The sequence below is a fragment of the Athene noctua genome, chromosome 3 (genome assembly GCF_965140245.1).
Source record: "Athene noctua chromosome 3, bAthNoc1.hap1.1, whole genome shotgun sequence".
Lineage (NCBI taxonomy): Eukaryota > Metazoa > Chordata > Aves > Strigiformes > Strigidae > Athene > Athene noctua.
The window spans coordinates 20,704,379-20,722,549 of NC_134039.1; the positions used below are offsets into that span (position 1 = coordinate 20,704,379).

The 18,171-nt window shown below is 36.9% G+C and overlaps 1 protein-coding gene across 5 annotated transcripts in view; it reads right to left on the reverse strand.

Annotated features, from left to right (window-relative positions):
- Positions 1-7,284: 7,284 nt before the first annotated feature.
- Positions 7,285-18,171, reverse strand: part of LMO3 (LIM domain only 3) — a 57,307-nt gene continuing 46,420 nt past the window's right edge. For all 5 annotated transcript variants that reach the window (XM_074901316.1, XM_074901314.1, XM_074901313.1 and 2 more), the window contains 2 exons: positions 16,723-16,848; positions 7,285-7,690 (listed from right to left, as the gene is read on the reverse strand). In XM_074901316.1, the coding sequence (XP_074757417.1) occupies positions 7,585-7,690; positions 16,723-16,848 (232 nt within the window). In that variant the 3' untranslated portion in view covers positions 7,285-7,584. The remainder of the gene's footprint in view (positions 7,691-16,722; positions 16,849-18,171) is intronic.

Here is an 18,171-nt window from a genome sequence, read left to right on the forward strand (position 1 = left end):
AGCCATACAAAACAGAGCAAAGGTGTTTCCCTTTTTTGAAGAGGATTTTGAGGGGAAGAGAATGAAAGGTTCTATTATAATACTCCCAAAATAAACTGGGATGAGAGGCCAAAGCAGAATTTTCCTTACTGTTACAGTCTTAGCAGTGATATTTTATCAATTACGTGATGATTGAGAGACTGTGGGAACAAATGTGAGGCTGTCATTCTAAATTAAAGACATTTGTTAGGCATTTATCTTGCTTTAGCTTTCTTTTTTTTTTTTTTTTAATTAATGTGCATTCATTGTCACAAGGCTACTGTACTCAGAAAGGCATTTTGTACAATGAGTACTGAAATGCTCTGCTTCAACTTCAACAAAAAAAATAAAAATACTTTTACAGCTATTGTTACACTATTATTGTTCACAACCCATATGTTTGGTTAACTGTGTGGTATTTGGTTTAGATACCTGGATATTATACTGCAATCATGAATGGATAATAAAGCTATGTAATAAGTACCTAAAAGTTCTTACTAATGTAAGAGTTAAAATGTCTGTATTGTTTCTTCTTATTCTGTTCCTCCAGAAAGCTGTTTACAATACTAGTAGTGTGTTGGTTGGATGCAACTGATAGAAGTTCAATGACCTTAATATAAAGAAAGGCTTAAAAAAAGTTATAAATTTTGATTAGGAAATAAAGATGATTAGAAATACTTATGGATAACATAGGATAAAACCCAAGTTTCCTGAAAGCAGAAAAGTGTTAAAAATCTGGTCTTTTTTTCCAGATCTGTGTATTCGGTTAGATTAATAAAATATGTATGCATTTTTTTCTTTGGTGTAACAGTCTATTGATAGGGGGTTTTGTACCATTATTTTATATATGTCTCTCCTCATAAAAACCACACTGTTGGGAAGAACATAAAGAAAAATAATGTCATTTATATTGTGGTAGACTGTAGGTAGAAAGACTACTTTTCTGCATTGGAGTTTAGAGACACTTTTGTGAAATGAACTGCAGACTTGTATATGACAGACAAGCACAACCTGGATCCCAGCTGGATACCAAAGACAAATCCATAGATTGTACTAAAGTTGGTGCTTCTTGTTCTTTTCACTGACAACTAGTTTGCTTATATGTTTTATATGAAAGGAAATTCAAAGTTTATGGAGAGATTTAAATCCTGATATGCCTGATAATCTCATTTTGGCATCTATAGATAGATAACATCAGGACAGGGAAACAAATTTGTCATCTCACTATCTTCTAATTTAGATTAAAACCACCTCTAAATAGTTGGCCTTCCAATGTGGCTCTTCCTTCTTATTTCTCAATGGCACAGCATATCACATTGCTGAATGTAAATTGCTCTTGGCTAGTTTTTCAAAGTTATTTGACAACATAGTTTGATTTCGCTCTAACATAATCTAGAAACTGTTTCCCAGTAGTGGGACAACAAGAATGTGAAGAACTATTACACAGAATTCCTTGCAATTTGCTCCTTTCTTACAATACCTATCATATTTTGCTTAACTATAGCAATCTTCCTATGTTCAAATGCTCTACTTAGATGTATTCAGTGATTAAATGAACTGTATGTGTTTCATACATTAGATGAGACTTTGTTTAGAATACTAATGTTATGTGCTTTACAATGAAACCCAGTTTAGTTTTGATTGCAATAATCTGGATTCAAATGCGCAAACCCTTGCTAATTTAAGTTGATTTTACCTTTATCATTTTGTGTATTATATGATCTAGAGCCACACAAACAAAAGCGTGTTTGGACTTACCATGCTTTCCTTTTCAGAAAACAGAATTCTTTTTAATTAAAAACACTTTAAAAAAATCAGTACGTGTAATTGCTAACACCTGCTATGTGTTACTAACAGATGTTTCTTACTTACCTAAGGGAACTGTTATAATTACACTTTAAGCTTATTGGAATGGCATTTAACCAAGATAGTTTAGGAACTTTAGGTGGTGACTTTGTGTTCTTTTATTTATCTTTCCTCTAAAAAACTTTTAAAAAAACCCCAACAGCCAGCCCTCCTCACTTGCCTCTCCAGCTCATATTCACCAGCCACAGTTCACCAGAACGAAGCTTTGGATGTTCAGCCTCTCCTCGGTCCATCCCTGAGCATCAAGGAAGACTTTGCATGTGTTGCTCCAAGTGTAGCACTGGAGCCTGTCTTTCTGAGGCCCAGGAGGGGACGGTTGTGTGAGGGTCTTACAAATCATGATAATAGTGTGGGTTGAGGAATGCAGACTTGCCACATGAACTTGGGCAGCACACTTAATATCTCTGCCTCTGTATTTTTTTCCATGAAATACCAGCAACGTAGCCCATTGGGAAGCCAAAGCCAAAGGTGTTTGCCCAGGGCTTTGAGATGTTTGGATTAAAGTACTGGTTAGTATGCCTAGTTCTGAGTGTTGTCCTATCACTAAAACCTTGCAGTCCAGAGGCAGGCTGACCTCGTGGGTGCTGCAGAGGTCTCTTTGCACGGCAGGTTGCAGGAGGTATGGTGGATTCCTGCATCTTCAGACTTGACTGCAGAGCAAGACGCTCCGCGTTCTCCCTCTGCATCTTCATTTATGAAACTAATCACACAATTACCTGCAGGCATGTGTTAAATATGACACTGGTCTCCGCAAAATAATGGGCCAATTGCAAACAATGAATAAAGAGAGGCAGCTCCATTTATAACTGCTGTTTCAACAGAGCTGTGTTGTAATCAAAGTGATCTGAGGGTGACTCATTAATTAATTGATGTTCTTTTTTATTATGTGCTATTGAGTTAATGAGTAATTTGTGCTAGATAACTCTCTGAACACACTGATTACGTGAGATATTTTCCAGGGCTTTCATGACATGCTGAATAGGTGGAAGATGGTATTTGCTTATGTATACTCATTATTAGCAGGTTCAGGATGAATATAAATCAGCAGAAGGGCATTTTAAAAGGTATTAGATACATGCAACCCTTACTTTAAGGCTTTAAACAGATACTCTTCAGCTTTTAATGCCTTAAATAGTATTAAAATCACTTCCTTTAAAATACTTCTATCACCTACAATTGGCAGCTCTTAGAAAAGGTGCCTACACAAAAGATTTTTACTGGGAGCATGTTTGTGCTAATGGCCTATTACCTTGCACATATTGTATTTTGGTTTCCTTTTGCAAGGTACTGAACAGTAAACAGGTTTGGTCTGCATCATTGGTCTGAAGTAGGAGAAATGTATTAAGTGAGTATGTAATTGACTTTTTTATCTAAAGTGGTATTTAAAAGAATAAAAACACTGTTCTTATATACAGTACACACTTTGCTTTCTGTAGTTTGAGTTGTTAAAGCTTTTGCTTTATTGAAACCACAACATCTCCAATGCCATAGGAGTTTTTTATTCATTAAACAACAAATGGCTAAATTGATAATTTAGTCTGACAACAGCAGCACAGTGGAAGCTTTCAGGAGAATCAGCTAAATGTATAAAATTATACCCAGCAATCACTACAGACCTTCATTTTTGACAAGATTTGTTCTAGGTACAGATGACTGTAAACTACCTACTGCTGAGAAAATTATAAGAAGCTGCTGTACATTATGTTGAAAAAAACCCTTTAAAGTACTTTGTACAGGTGAAACCTTGCCACAGCCTGTTTGTTTCTTTTTCCCCACAGTCTCCCTTGTCATTGACCACTTTTCAATCTATTTTCCTGAAGTTATTTTATATGTATGCAATTAGGAACATTTGAGGGATTGCTGGATGATTTTTCTTTATTTACATTACATAAGCATAAATTTGAGCATTTTGGGAGGGTAGGAAGAGTCAAGAAGGTGTGTTTAAAAAAAAAAACCACAACCCAGAAAATATGTTAAGCAAGATAAAAATACAATTATGAAACAGGTCAACTTTCAGCCCTGGTCACTGCTTCTGCAGAACCCAGGCTGTCTTCATTCATCAGATAACAGACACAGCAGGTTATGGTTGGCAGAGGACCTTCCTACAGTCGAAAAGGTTTGATAATTTATACTTCTCTATGTGGTTTAAGAAAGAGCAAGCCAAGAATAATAGATTTTAAATAATTATTGTTGTTATTATTATTATTGTTATTTGTGTCTGGCTAAACTTAGAGATTGGTACAGATAGAGATAAAACACCCTAAAGGTAGGAGATACAAGTGGAAGCATTCCTGCCTGGCAAATGAGCATACACTGAGAAATGGTCACTAGCAGAACATTTTGCTTTATGCAGACAGAGCATGTTGACACACACAGTGACGGAGAGGGAAACTTAAGGTAGATAAGTAAAAGTATCCCAAAGGAATGGTCTAGGCCTCTGTCAAAAAGATCAATAACATGACCTGGCAGATAATCTCTCTTCAGTATTGCTTTATGATATTATACTTTATTGGAGCTGTAATGTTTCCATTAAATATTTCAACTCCCAGTTATTATTTTAACAGCCAGGCAAGACGGAAGTTTGAAATACAGGAAAATGTGTAATTGATCATTGACCTACGTAAAATCTAAGTTTATACTGAATCCTCTACATACAAAGTTTAGATATGTGAAGTAAGAGATATGAGCTTGAAGTCCTCAAAGCAATGTCATACCGTTGCAGCGCTTCAAACAAGCATACCAACATTTCTTTATCCTGACATCAATCAAAGTTGATGGAATGGTGAAACTATTTTTTTCTCCATTGCAGGACCACCCTCCTCTTCCCCATTGTGAGCATATGTCACAAAACACACACGTGCACAGTATGAGTAACATGGCATGTAACAGTAACCCACCATTTTCCCATTCCACTGCTTTCATTTTCCCCATAGAGGGCTGAGCTGTGGCACTCTGTGGTAATGAGAGAGTGCTTTAGCATTTACCGTACTATTAGCATGTAGTTGCCTTCATCCCCAGCAAAATCTTCCACAGGCTTAGTCGGATTTGGTGCTCTCCTACCTCAGATCTATGGTTACCTACTGCACGTTTGAATGCTCTACTTCTCCCAGAATGTCCTAATGCTACTAATAACATTCGCATGCATAGCTCTTGGTTTCCTGAAGAGCCAAAAATGCTTTACAAAAGCAGTGATGTATCAGCCCCATTTGGCAGACAGGGGCAACTGAGGCACAGAGAAGTTGAGTGACTTGCCCAAGCTTACAGCAAGTCAAAACCAGTAAAGTCCCTTCTTTCTTGTTCCCCAGACCTATTTCTGAAGCATGGATTTCTACCCAGTCTGTAGTCTATTAGTAGAAAGCAGAAGAGAGATCGTTCTGGCTTCTAACTGAAAGACACAACAGAGGTTGGAGGAGAAAATTAAAATTGGAATAAAAATAAGATAATATGATTCTTCCCTTTCTGGCCATTCTCACCTTTATGGAAAGGACAATTTGTTTATTGCACTTGAAGTAGATCTGGAAGAATCTAATAGTACCTCTGATATCAACTGCTTTGTTATCCCAAAGACATTAAGGGACTGTGAAAGGCAGTGGAAGAGAGACTTGTGCTCAAGGTTAGGAAGGAAGATAGTCCACAAAATAGGGCTAAATTTTATTTGAAAACTATGTGGAGCTATTTCTTCTAATTAGCAAGAACAGTCTAAGGAGTCACTGCATTTCTTACTGGACCTGTATGAGTCAAAGTCAAGTTTTGTGAGCCATGCTTATTTTTAAAAGGGTTTACAGCCAGAAACAAAACCACACTGTAACAATAGTTATTAGAACTAAATATCCATTTCTAAGTCAAGCCACTGTGCAGTGCACTCCAAACCATATGCTAGAGGAATTACCCCACTGCATTACAAAGTTTCTTTCCCCATCCCCAGGAAAAACATATTGAAACTGCACAACAGGACAGGAAGAGCAGGGAAGGATGGCAGTCAACTTGAGCAGGGTGAGAGTTCTTAGTCTATATAAAAACAAGAGCTCAGTTTCATAGCTACATAGGGTACAGCAGGGTTGGTTTTTTTTTCGTTTTTTTTTTCTTTTTTTTTAACTTAATGTTGTTTTTTTAAATGCAGGCTGTTTTCCTGGTGAGCTGGATTACAGTGTTAAAGAGAAAAGAATTAAATACGCATTTAACAACTTTTTAAACATTCATCCTGCTTTCCTTTGCCAAACACCTGTAAGCTCTGTCAGGGGCATGAGCACTTAGGGACATCCTGCTGATGCAATAGTTTCATGGCTTTAAAAACAGAAGTCCATCCCTCCTAGAAAATGGACTGATTGACAAAAGTAGCTGTCAGCAGCGACTCCACCTCTGTCAAAAGAATTTTAATTACCAGTATAGATGGGAAAAACCTGTAGGATGTTGGTACTCTCTGTATTGATATTTCAAAGTTTTGTCCCATCCACATAAGCACTTAAATTACTTTAAGCGTTCACTGAGGTGGGTAATTAGTAACCAGTCACTCTCTTGGTGTCAGCTCAGGGTCATTTCCTTAATGTAAATAGACCCTCAGAGGGGGCTGTTTACAGTGCCTTCTACTTTTACTTTTTTCCAGGCTTTGTTGCGGATGCAGCCCCAGAAAACGTTAGGGTTAAGCCCTGATTTATTTATTTATTTATTTATTTATTTAAAAAAAAAAAAGGAAAGAGAGAGAGAGAGCCCTCAATTTTAAAGAAATTTTTAAAACGTATATAAGCAGAAGTCCTCTCTCTTCCCCTGCCTCAAATTAAATGATTTCAGAAAAATAACATTTTTATATATATATATATAAGATACCCAGAGGCACTGGTTTGCATTAGGGCTTAATTTCCAGCTAAATTAAAAATCAAATCCAGGCATTTTGAATGCCTAAGGGGCACAAAAGCAGCACCCAAAATCGTTAACTTTTGCACCTTTTATAATATATCCCAAACTGGTCAGATTTGTTTTTCAAAATTTTGTAGTAAAATAAAAGTGCTCTTTGAGGAAAATCTATGCAATTAAACAGCAGATGCTTAACCCCTGAAAAATAGAGGCTTATAACAGAAGTGCTGATAGACCCTTAACCATAGCATCATTAGCAGCAGGTGCTGCTAGAGTTATTAGTTTTCTAAATAGTTTTAATGTAAACAGTATTCTTAAGCTCTAAGTGTAGCATAATGGTTGGGATTTGCTCTTTAATGCTTTTAGAAAGATACAGCTCATTTAAAATAGCTGGTAGATACAGAAAGCATAAATATACAATAAGTTTAGACACTGATTGTACTAAATGCAACAATACAAAGAAGCAAACAGGAACACAAATGGTAACACAATAAAACTGTATTACATTTGTGCTTCAAATATTACAATACATTATATACAATAGTCCAAAATAAACATCTCATGCCAAATGACACAAAAAGAAACAAAAAATCCCAAACAAACCAAAAACCCCAAGAGCAAGCAAAAAGAATCCAGCTGTATGTACAGTACCTTTTTAATTAACATTCAACTCTGAACTGGAGCAATTTTCACTACATACAGATGCAGTCCGCCTTTTATTTCACGCAACCATTCTGTCTCCCTATATCTATACTATTCAGTAGGTTCCTGTGTCATTTCTTATATACACATTGAGCAAAAAAGATAAAAGAACATAGTGCTTTGTATTCTTAATGATGTGGCATCAGATCAGCGAACCTGGGGTGCATAACCTTCTTTCATTAAACCCTCCTCATAGTCTGTCTGGCACAGAATCATGTTGTTCTTCAGGAAAAATTTGTCTCCAACGCAAAATCTGAAATTACAATAATAAAGGAAAAAAGAAGGTAGTTTCAGGATGAATGATGTGATATGATCTTACTCGTAAGGATTGCACAAGTGTTCACAATTTTGTTGTACTGACCACATGGCTCACACCTCTGCTGTCTGTCGCAGCACAGACAGGCACGTGTGCATGTATGTGAAAGCCCAGCATAGAAATTGCTCTGGTATCAGAATTAATCCTGTGCTTTCAACAAAATCTAGCACATTCAAGCTCTTTTGCTTCCCCAGCCAAAGACTTCATTTAAAGCCCACTGAAGACTGTGGGAGTCTTGGATCAGGTCACTAGCACACAGATAAAACAGAATAAATATTCCAGTGAAAAGTAAATGTCCTTCTTTCACGCAAATCAGAAGGAAAACAAAGTGATTATATGCAGTAGGAAGCTCATCTGAGATATGTTACATTTGTCTTGTGCAGGCATACTGGTAAGAATTTGTTATATTCCAGTTGGATATTTTACTAGAATTCATTTAAGCTGGTGGTTCTGAGAACCGTTTCTAGCACACACACACAACTTTACATATCCTGTGGTGCAGACTAGACACACACAGGCAAGTATGCAGAGAAACCATTTTCTTTTTTCCGGTAGAAGTTGATTATAAATTTAGCTACTCAGCTAACTACTCTCTCTCTTGTGGCATCAGTATACCTACCTTGTTTTACTGTTATGTGCATCAAAATGATCTGATTGCTACAAAACTCTACTGTGATATTTCATTGGATTTTCTCTGGTGAGTAGGAAAATCACGAAATGTTAATGCTTCTGGCTGGCTGGCTTCAAACTTTTGACTAAAGTAGGATTTCCCAGCTAAGCAGTATGCTTGAATATAAGAAGGCTCTTCATTGCCAGCCCCTCAACCCTTCCCCCTGACAAAGCCAATCTTCTTGAAGATACTTAGGGAGCAAGTGAATAGGGCCAATGCATAGAAAAAGAGTTTCCCTAGTGACTGCCTTGGCAGGGTTGTGTGCCTTTGTTTATAGTGAACTCTCCAGCTATAAAATATATTGGGAGACACTGATCAGATTATACCAATTAAAATGAAAGAAAGTAACCTAAATGAACCCCTTAACACTCATGTGAATAAATGAACCCGGTTTCTACCAGCTAATTATGGATCTCACTACATAAAGTATTGTTTAATGTGTAACAGATTATAATGTCCTTTTTTGTATCATTTCCAAATGATGACATCTTGGACACAATTAGGGTCAGATATAAATGCTTGTGTTGTTTATGGCAGATTTAACAACAGAGTAGCTATGGGAATAGCTCTATATGTATTTAATTGTAACAATTTAACCTTCAAATAGTGGTGCCTGCTGTAGTTAACCCAGTAAAACTACATAAATAACACAGGTTGACCTGTCTGACCTCTGATAGTGGCCTCTCTTTATCAGATCGTCAATTTCTAATGATGTTCAAGCAGAAATCTTGGTGAATTGTCACAGATTAAATTGTGTATTGAAAGCAGTCCTTTAATGTTTTGTGAAGTTGGAGGTTTAAATGAGTAGCAGTTGGACTGATTTACATTTGTGAAGATTGGAATGCTAGACAAACAGTGAACCCATTTATTTTCCAACTGGGTAGCTTTGGAAATTTATCCTTATGCTAGCTAAATAGATAGAGGGAAAATAGTGTAATAAAAAAGTGGATTGAAAAGAATTAGCTCTGCTCTTAAAGGAAAATTGGTTTGTTTATTTGTGGACTTTTTTTTCTGTAGGATTACTGCCTGCTGCTGATGATGATTGAAAATAGAGATTACTGAATGATCCTGATATCTTTAAGTTACTTATGGTCAAGACTCTTTTATAGAATTTACAGGTTCCTGCTATTCTTCCCACCCCAATCCTGGTATATTTGGCTACTAACAACATGAAAGTATTTTGCATAGTTATGCTGAAATGCAGAATTCCTGAAGCAGAGAAGTTATTTGGCAGTTTCTCTAGTTTCAGTCTTCTGTATTTTTGTTCATTGACAGCAATGCTAGCAAAAATTCTTTTGTGCATTTTACCAGATTATGTAAAGGAGCCTTAAGTAGTGCTGATAAATAAAGGTGTTTTTCCTAAAGAAGTCACATTTTAAAGGAAAATTTAAGAATAGTCCTTAGTTTCTCTTAAATGAACATACGTATTAATATGGACTAAAGCAGTTACGTATTGTGACAAATCAGTCACTCCACTACAGTTTGCCCAAGGATTACTGATGAGACCGAGTGGGAGACGTCCGGCCAGCAGTGCCCACCTCATCAGAAGGTTATTGCACAGCAGACCAGCTCTCCTCATGGGTCAGGCACCAGTGGGAGACACAACCACCTCTGCTCGTCCAGCAGAGAGCACAAACTCTGCTGTGAATGTTATTCAGGTACATATTCCTTTCTGTTCCAACATAACACAGAGTTTAGTAGACTAGTTTGTTTAAAATATTTAGTTAATGAAAACTACGCTCCTGAAGTGCAATTCACTTGCACAACAATACTTTCACATGTGGCTTCTTGCAACATTGCTTGCATCAAAATCCTGGCTGAAAGATTTTCTTTCTCAGTCCTCAGAGAAGTGCCACAGTTTGAATTAAACTATACCAGCTACACCAGGGAGTCAGAATGCCTTTCCCAATAAAAAATGTCAATGCCTTTTGCTTTTGCTATGTTAATATGTCGAGCCAGGAATGCTCTACCTATGTCTACATGGCATTTGACAGCTTTATGCATGAGTGGCTTTAAACATACACAGTTCCACAAATCATTTACCTTCCAAGTGTACAGCTGTCTTGCAGAGAGGCTGCCAGTGGCCTGTCTAGACATGCTTGCCTGTGGGGTGAGGGTCTGTCTGTATGGTAAGACACCCTCTGGGTTCATCTGGGGCTGTGTGTGCATGCTGAGGGTGATCCTCTGTGCCTTGGGGGAAACCTATTACTTGTGCTACTTACGGTCCAAATTCGGCAAACATTTTCATATTGTGAAAGCTCAGCAACCAAAACTTATTGGCAAGAAGTGACGAGTCTTGCATGTGTCTCTGGGTGTTAAATGTGTGAATTATGCACTCATTAGGTGACAAAGAGGTAAGCACCAGGTGAAAAACAGAAATGCGGCATGCTAGCTCCCAAATACAATTAGACAAGGCAAATAAATGGATGAAGTATGCCAAATTCTGTCCATTCACACTTTCAACCTTATCTGACTCTCAGAAGCAGATTTAGCCTCTTCTGAAGTCAAAGAGCTAAATCTTGCAACGACTTCAGATTGGGTTTGGACACTCCAGGATTTAAACCTGGCTCAGCTTCAAAATGGAAGGGTACATTCAAACCTAGCCCTCCAACTCCAGTAAGTGTTGTTTGGGTTTTTTTTTTATGGAATTGGCATAGGATGTAAATGAGGGCACAATCTGGGTACGTATATCAAATGGAGTCAAGGAGCATATTGAGATGACACTGGGTTAGGAGTATAAAATGAGGCAAGACTATTACTCTTCTAGCAGGCAGATGGTAGTCTTTGGCCTTTCCTAAAACTCTCAACCTATTTATTTAATAGGCATGCAAGATGGACAGGAAAAAATATACAATAGGCTGCATTAACATGCCAGATTGCATTTACCACCATAAACTGATAATACTACTTTTGACACGACTGTGTTATTAGTAGAATGACCACTATAATTAACCTACATCCTAGAACTCCTGTCATATTTTACAATGGCAAAAGGAAGGCCATTTATGTTACAAATGACCTCTGTTACCACCTTGTTTGGAAGGGAAAGGTGTGCCTAGAGTAATCACAAGAAGTATAAAACTTCAATTTTGAGAAATAGCTATTTCATTGTTCAGAACAGATATTTAAGGAGATCTCAATGTTGTCTGTCATCTTTTCTGATGTACAGGACATGTCAAGCTACCAAAGACTTCTTAAGAAAGAGAAATATTGCTGTGAACAAAGATGGCTATGCCTCCTCTGGTAATGTCAGATCTTTTTTCTTGTAAAAGAAACAAAATCTGGAAGCATTTAATTGATTTCCTCTAGGATAAAGAAAGCTCAGACTTACCACACCCTGACCCTTCCCCTCTGCTTTGTGCACTCAGTGATGTAACTTGTCCTCTCTTTTTCCTCCTTTCCTCAAGCTCATTTGAGTTTCCAGTACAACTCTAATTAATATTAATCTATATGCACGACTAAGAGAACAAAGCCACTCTTTTACATCACAGTTCATTAGTCCACACCTATGGTTTACTAATTCTATGGTTCTGTCAAAATGTCCATTAATTGTCAAAGGCTGGAAAGTGGGAGCTATACCTGTACATTTTTATCAGTACAATGTAGTATATATACATACAGAATCCCAGTTCAACTTAAAATGACAAACCTCAACTCGGTGTGTTCTTCATTTACTATTTTTTTTAAAGCAGGTATGGAAAATGTACTAATTTTTATTCTAAATGTAGAGACACTCAAAGAAAATCAGCAGTATTCAGATCTTCAGAATTTTTAAAATCACCACTCATACAAAAATCTAATGTTGGTGTTTGAAATAAGGAGGACCCTGGCATCCGCATTCCCTCCCCGCCACTTGACAAAGAACAAAGGTAGCGTTGTGTGGACATTTTACAGTTTATACTGGAGGTGTTTACAGCTACATCAGGACAGCAATTTGAATGAGTGTGTAACCATTTTCAGTCCAGTTCCCATTAAAATAAAGGCTGTTTTGGATAGAACAGTTAATTTAAACACCCCTCAGTGACAACAGATGGGGGTTTTAAACCATACCCTGAGTTGTCTTCAAACGGCAGAGAGAAAATATCACAGAAGTATGGAACAAGCTGCTAAAGCAGCCGACAGAGAATAAAAGGAAGGACATGGAAACTCTGGGAAGTGGGAAAGCCAAAGGCAGACTGACATCATCACTGTAGTCAAAAGTGTCAAGCAAAGATACAGCTGAGCCCACTTACAAGATTTTCTATTCCATCTTGCTAGTCACACACATGCAACCTGACAAAGTGTGAAAGGCAGTGTCTGTTTACAAGTTTATTCTTCCAGTGGTTTCCAATTTTTTCTTTAAATTTTCTGCAGAAACGAACTATATTGAGGCCACTACCAATGTGAGATGAAGTAAGTGCTTCTGAGGAGAAGTTTAGTACGTTTACAGAGGAGAAAGGGGAGCACTCACACCATTAAGATGACTGTCAGTAAACTCTGCAGGTATTTAAGAGATTGAAAAACTTCGAATTAGAAGTAAATCAGAGACATGAAAGATAAGGGGATGCTAAAACCTTTAGGCTAGGAGCAGAACTTAATAATCACAAAATCCCTACAGCTTTTCGCATTAGTATCAAGAAAAAAAATGGGGAAAATATATCAAAACCTGTCTGGACAGAACAATTAGATCCTAGAGCTGAATAGCTTTATGAAAGTGAAAATACGAGGCAGTGCCTATTTGATACCAGGGGACTAGGGTTGGTGGCTCAGGAGATCTCTTTCAGTCCGGTCTATGTCTACAGTCCTGTCTACAGTCTGTCTTCCTAGAACACCGTGTGAGACAATGTGTTTTGCTTCTCACTCTGAAAATGTAGCCTTCAGAAGGCTAATAGAAGACAGGCACATTATGAGTTAGTTCAGGGATGGAGCTTATGGCCCAAACAAAGGTCCTCTGAAATGAAAGGGGTCTGACTACTATCCACACTGAGACTTGAGCTGGATGGTGAGCTGTAGATACTCAAACATAATAAAGCAAACAGTGAAGTTGTACATAAAAGCAGAAAAATCACTGAATCTTTCACAAAAAAGCACTAGGCAAAAACGGGCAGGCCTCCCTCTCACTGGGCCAGGATCAACTGTTTAAAGGGTAGGAATATGAAGGTCATACAACAGCAAGACTGAAAAACAGGCTGCCTCAAGAATCAGTGTGATATGAGTTCATGTAGTTACTAGGTAGCTTGGAAGGCAGAAAGGACTGGAAGGGGCAACTAGGCACAGAACATCACAAGAAATTCAGTGTTGGAAAAGACAATGTAATGCAAACTGAAGAATAAGTTTAGTCTACTTACGGACACTGCATATATTCTGTTAGGAAAAAAACTAAATGGTAGATGATAACTGAAATTCTGAAATATGGAACAGAACCCAGAGCATTATATACGCTGTGGTAGTACTCCAGATATGTTGTACTTTTACTGGTATAAAGAATGACTAAAAAGATTTAAAATTTAATTGGGGAAGTGAATGTGAAGGTGGGGAATAAAGTCAAAATACAGGTCTTGAAATAGCTAGTTAGCCTTGGTACCTCCATTGGTGATTTTTGGATATTGCTAATGTGTTTGCAAATAAAAATACTCTCTTCAGTAAATAAATTCCACATAAGGGATAATGGCTGGAGTGAAAGAAAAGAGCAGATCTAAAAAACTTCAATAACATTATTTTGCATACAAAGGGTCAGCATGGAATAAAGAAAGAAAATTAAACTATCTTGTAAACTTATCCTCACTCAGAATCTGCTGTTTCGTTTTGATTAGCTTAACTAGAGGAAGAGAAAAGGATCCTGAGAAGGGCAACTGTAATTATTAATGTCATGCTGACTGACAAGATTATCTAGTTTAAAAGAAAAAGAGGTTTCATAGCAAATATAAAAAACCTCCAAAACTGGTGATGGGTCAGGTGTTTAGCATTTCTGGGTTTTATTGTTATACAAGTAACGCAAATTAAAATTTTAAAGCTATTTATTAATGGGAGAATGTAGTCAGTGTGATGCTTTGCCATAGGAACCACAGAAGATCTACACTGGAGCATCCATGAAATAGGATTTATTATAAAAACCAACAAAATTAATTGTTCAGACTGTCACCAGCCCCAAATTGTGAGGAAGAAAGGTACCCTACAGGCAGTCTGTTTTATTAGGCTCCATGAGAGCTACTGCAATATAATCAGGATTAGGGCCACTTTTGAGAATTTCTGAAATTCTTTGAAACTTCCAGAACTGCTCCCTGTTTTGACTAGATGAATTAGACTGTATTTCAGGTAAATCAATTATTTTGTTCCCACTCTAAGACTCCTGTAAGACTATTTCAGCAACCCTTTGCCCAAACTACATGCAAAGTAAAAATCAAACAGAAGACTAGATTGAAGGCTCAGGAATGACAAAGCTAAGAATAATTAAATATCCCAGGAAAGCTCTGTTTCAGAAGAACCTAACAGCACTTTTCCAGGGGGATCAGTGGTCCTAGGGCACAGTATGATACATACTGGCTGCAAAGTGAAATTGTACATTAGTCCACCCTTTGTAGCAGTAAAAGAGGAATATTAAAAATAATCACAACAGCTTTGCTTTGGGGGGGAGAGGGGGGCGAGAAAAAAAAGTTCCTTTCCTCAAAACCAAGAGTGCTACCTATGATGATGACAATCTTTTGCACTCAGGGTAACAAACACTGTCTGATTTGCTTGACTGATGAAGATTAGCTGACTTCTTACATTAAAGAAGTTTGTCTTGTATGGGCCGAAGTGACAAGACAATAACTAAGTGCTAATTGTGCATAACCAACACTAAAGATATGCAGCCCCATTATGGCATGTAATAAATGAAGCGAACAACAGAAATATATTAGGCACTTTAATAATGATACTAGAACTGTGGTTTGAAAAAATCAGGGATCTGAAGTGTTTAAAGAAACAAAACCTAAGAGTGTGCGTGTGTCTTACTTAAGTTGGTACTACAAGAGGCTCTGTCTGCCTTAGAATAACGCCTCTTAGTTCTGTGGCAAGACAAAATTGATATAGGACTTTGAATAGCATTAGAACCTATAATTACTTTGCATTATTATATAGTTTAAGCAGTGGTTATTACTTGCCTGGTATTTTAATTTCCCATGCAACATGATGAAAAAGGTCAATTTGGCTTTTTTTAAAGAGCGTAATCGTAGTGTGCTACACTTATTAGCGGCTGTACATTTTATGGTTCTTTAGGGATGTTTGATTTTTAAATGACTACAGTGTACCAAAATAATACACTGTAGGACAAGGTGAGTTAGCAAAGCTTATTTAGAGCTGTATCTAACTTTGTCGTGTTAAACTATAATCCATTTTTTGTTACTTCCCTAGAAGTGTACATCTTGTGTTTCTTGCCACCTGAAAAATGAAAAAAATATGAATGCTATAAAACTCTAAATAGGATCATGTAATAATAATAATAATGAAAATTACATTTTCATTAAAAATAATGAAATTAATAGGTACAATAAGGAGTGGACATAATTGGTTCTCTCATTTCCTAGACCTTATAGAAGTCACTGGCAAAGCTGCTAGCAGCTCTCATGGACTCAGAAGTGGTGCTCTCGGTGAAATCTCTGACAGGATTTGGCCACCACTCTGAATGTAGTTGCTGTAAGTTTGGCTGTATTCACCTCTGAAAATTCAGTTATTACAATTTTACCATTTTTGACATTCATTATGCAACTGTACCATATGGGTGACGCTTCAGAACAAAGTGTCAGGTTTGGATCCTTGGGATTTTTATAACCTACAGTCAGGATATGGAAATAAAAATATGGCATAAGAAATTCAATGCTACTATAAAGAAAATGGTGGGAACAACATCTTTTAAATGTAAATGATTACAGTTCTGGCAACAGAAAGAAACAACATGTACTTTAAAAGAAATACTTGTAATAAAAATGAAGAATTAAAGTGAAATTAATGTAATAATGACAAATGGTACTGCTATGCTCTTCTGCAGAAAAGGATCTCGAAGTCCTTTATAAATATTAATTAATAAAACTTGACAGACAGCCTTTTGAAGGAAAGGAAGTAACATTATTCTTTTTTATTGATGCAGGATTTGAGGTACAAAAAGTTTTCTGGCCAAGGTCATGAAAGATATTTTGTATCAGTCCCGGGAAAAATATCCAGGTCCTACTGTCAATCTTGGGTTTCCACTACAGGTAGGTGTTTCCTCTTCACTTGAATGTATGCCTGCACCAGTGCCGAATTAGCACTTAGTTTATGGAACAGACTCAAGGAATTCTCTTACCTCTGATTACAAAGTTGACATGCAAAACAGTCCAGGTGATAAACATTGTCCTTTGCTCTCATCACCATCTCAAAAGCAGGTATGAGTTTACTGCAGGCAGCACAGTTTCCTGTAACGCCAAATAACCTGGAGATACAGAAAGAGATATATTCCTGAAGATGCTTAACTGAAAAGAAAACCACACTTGTTTTTTTTTAATTCCCCCCCCCCAGCAGTTGCCTGGCCTTTGACTGACTTCCCAGCACACCTCCCTTTGGAAAGGCTGGTCTTCGGTGGTACAAGTCTGCCCAATTTACAATACAAAGGAACAGTCCTTTTTGCCGGAGAGAGCTTTATGAAGCAGTGACAGACTAATATTGCACCTATTGTGATGTTATTTTTTTCTTCAGGTTGTACTGACCTTTCTTGATAAAAGAAACATCTTGTTAAACTAAACAAAGAAATAGTAAACACATTAGGGATGTTACATAACTGTGCAGACAGAGGTCAAGCTGTTTGCATACGTGGGAAGAGTCTTCTGCTTGGATCCCGTCGTACAGACAAGAGCCACATAACCTTGGCTTTCTGTGCTATTTATTATTAAAACACACTTTAGCTAGAAAAGAAATAACACTTGAAAAAGCCAATATTCTTCGCATTTTTGACATCTAGTGCTAAAAGCTTTACCACTATTATTAAAAGAACATTTTATGAACAAGTCATTTAAATCGTCAGAAAGCATTAGTGGTTCATGCACCTTACAACCCTATACCATAGTTATTGCTATGATTATGTTATTCAGGTAGCACATTAAAGTAAATGAGGCTGTAAACTATATATAGTCACATCAGGAGTAGATGTATAAAATGCTGTAAGAACAATACGAAATGCTTTTTTTGCCAGACAGCTATATAAATTTTTTTAAACATTTTCTTTGTTAAAGGTTTTTCAATACTTTTCAAGTGGGTGTATTACAAAAAACCCAAACATACATATGCATCCTTTTGTGACACAGAAGGATTATAATGAACAAGAAAAAATACGTTAGCTCTACATCTTTGAAACTAAGTTTATTTAAACTACTTAATAGTTGTGATGGATTATTAAAAGTAATGCTCTGCTTGTGCATAGCAGTTAATGCTGTTTTAACTATGAAGCACACTAGATGAGAACGCCACATCTGCCAGTTTTCTTTTTTTTCCTCAACATCAGGCTGACAGCAGAAAAATATAATGGCTCTCGAGGGAAACACCAAATTAAAAGCAGTTCTAAACTAATGAATTCAAAGGTACTCTGTAGAAAATTCAGTTTGGTAACATAAAAATGAACGCAGTTTTTTAATCACGTCCCTCCATTTTACTGAATTTCATGGGTTACCAACAAGTCTGCTTAATTCCAAATCCTTTTACCTTCTGCTTCTACTTAAGGTGTTCTGACTACATAATACGTGCCTGTTTATTTTTAAAGTTG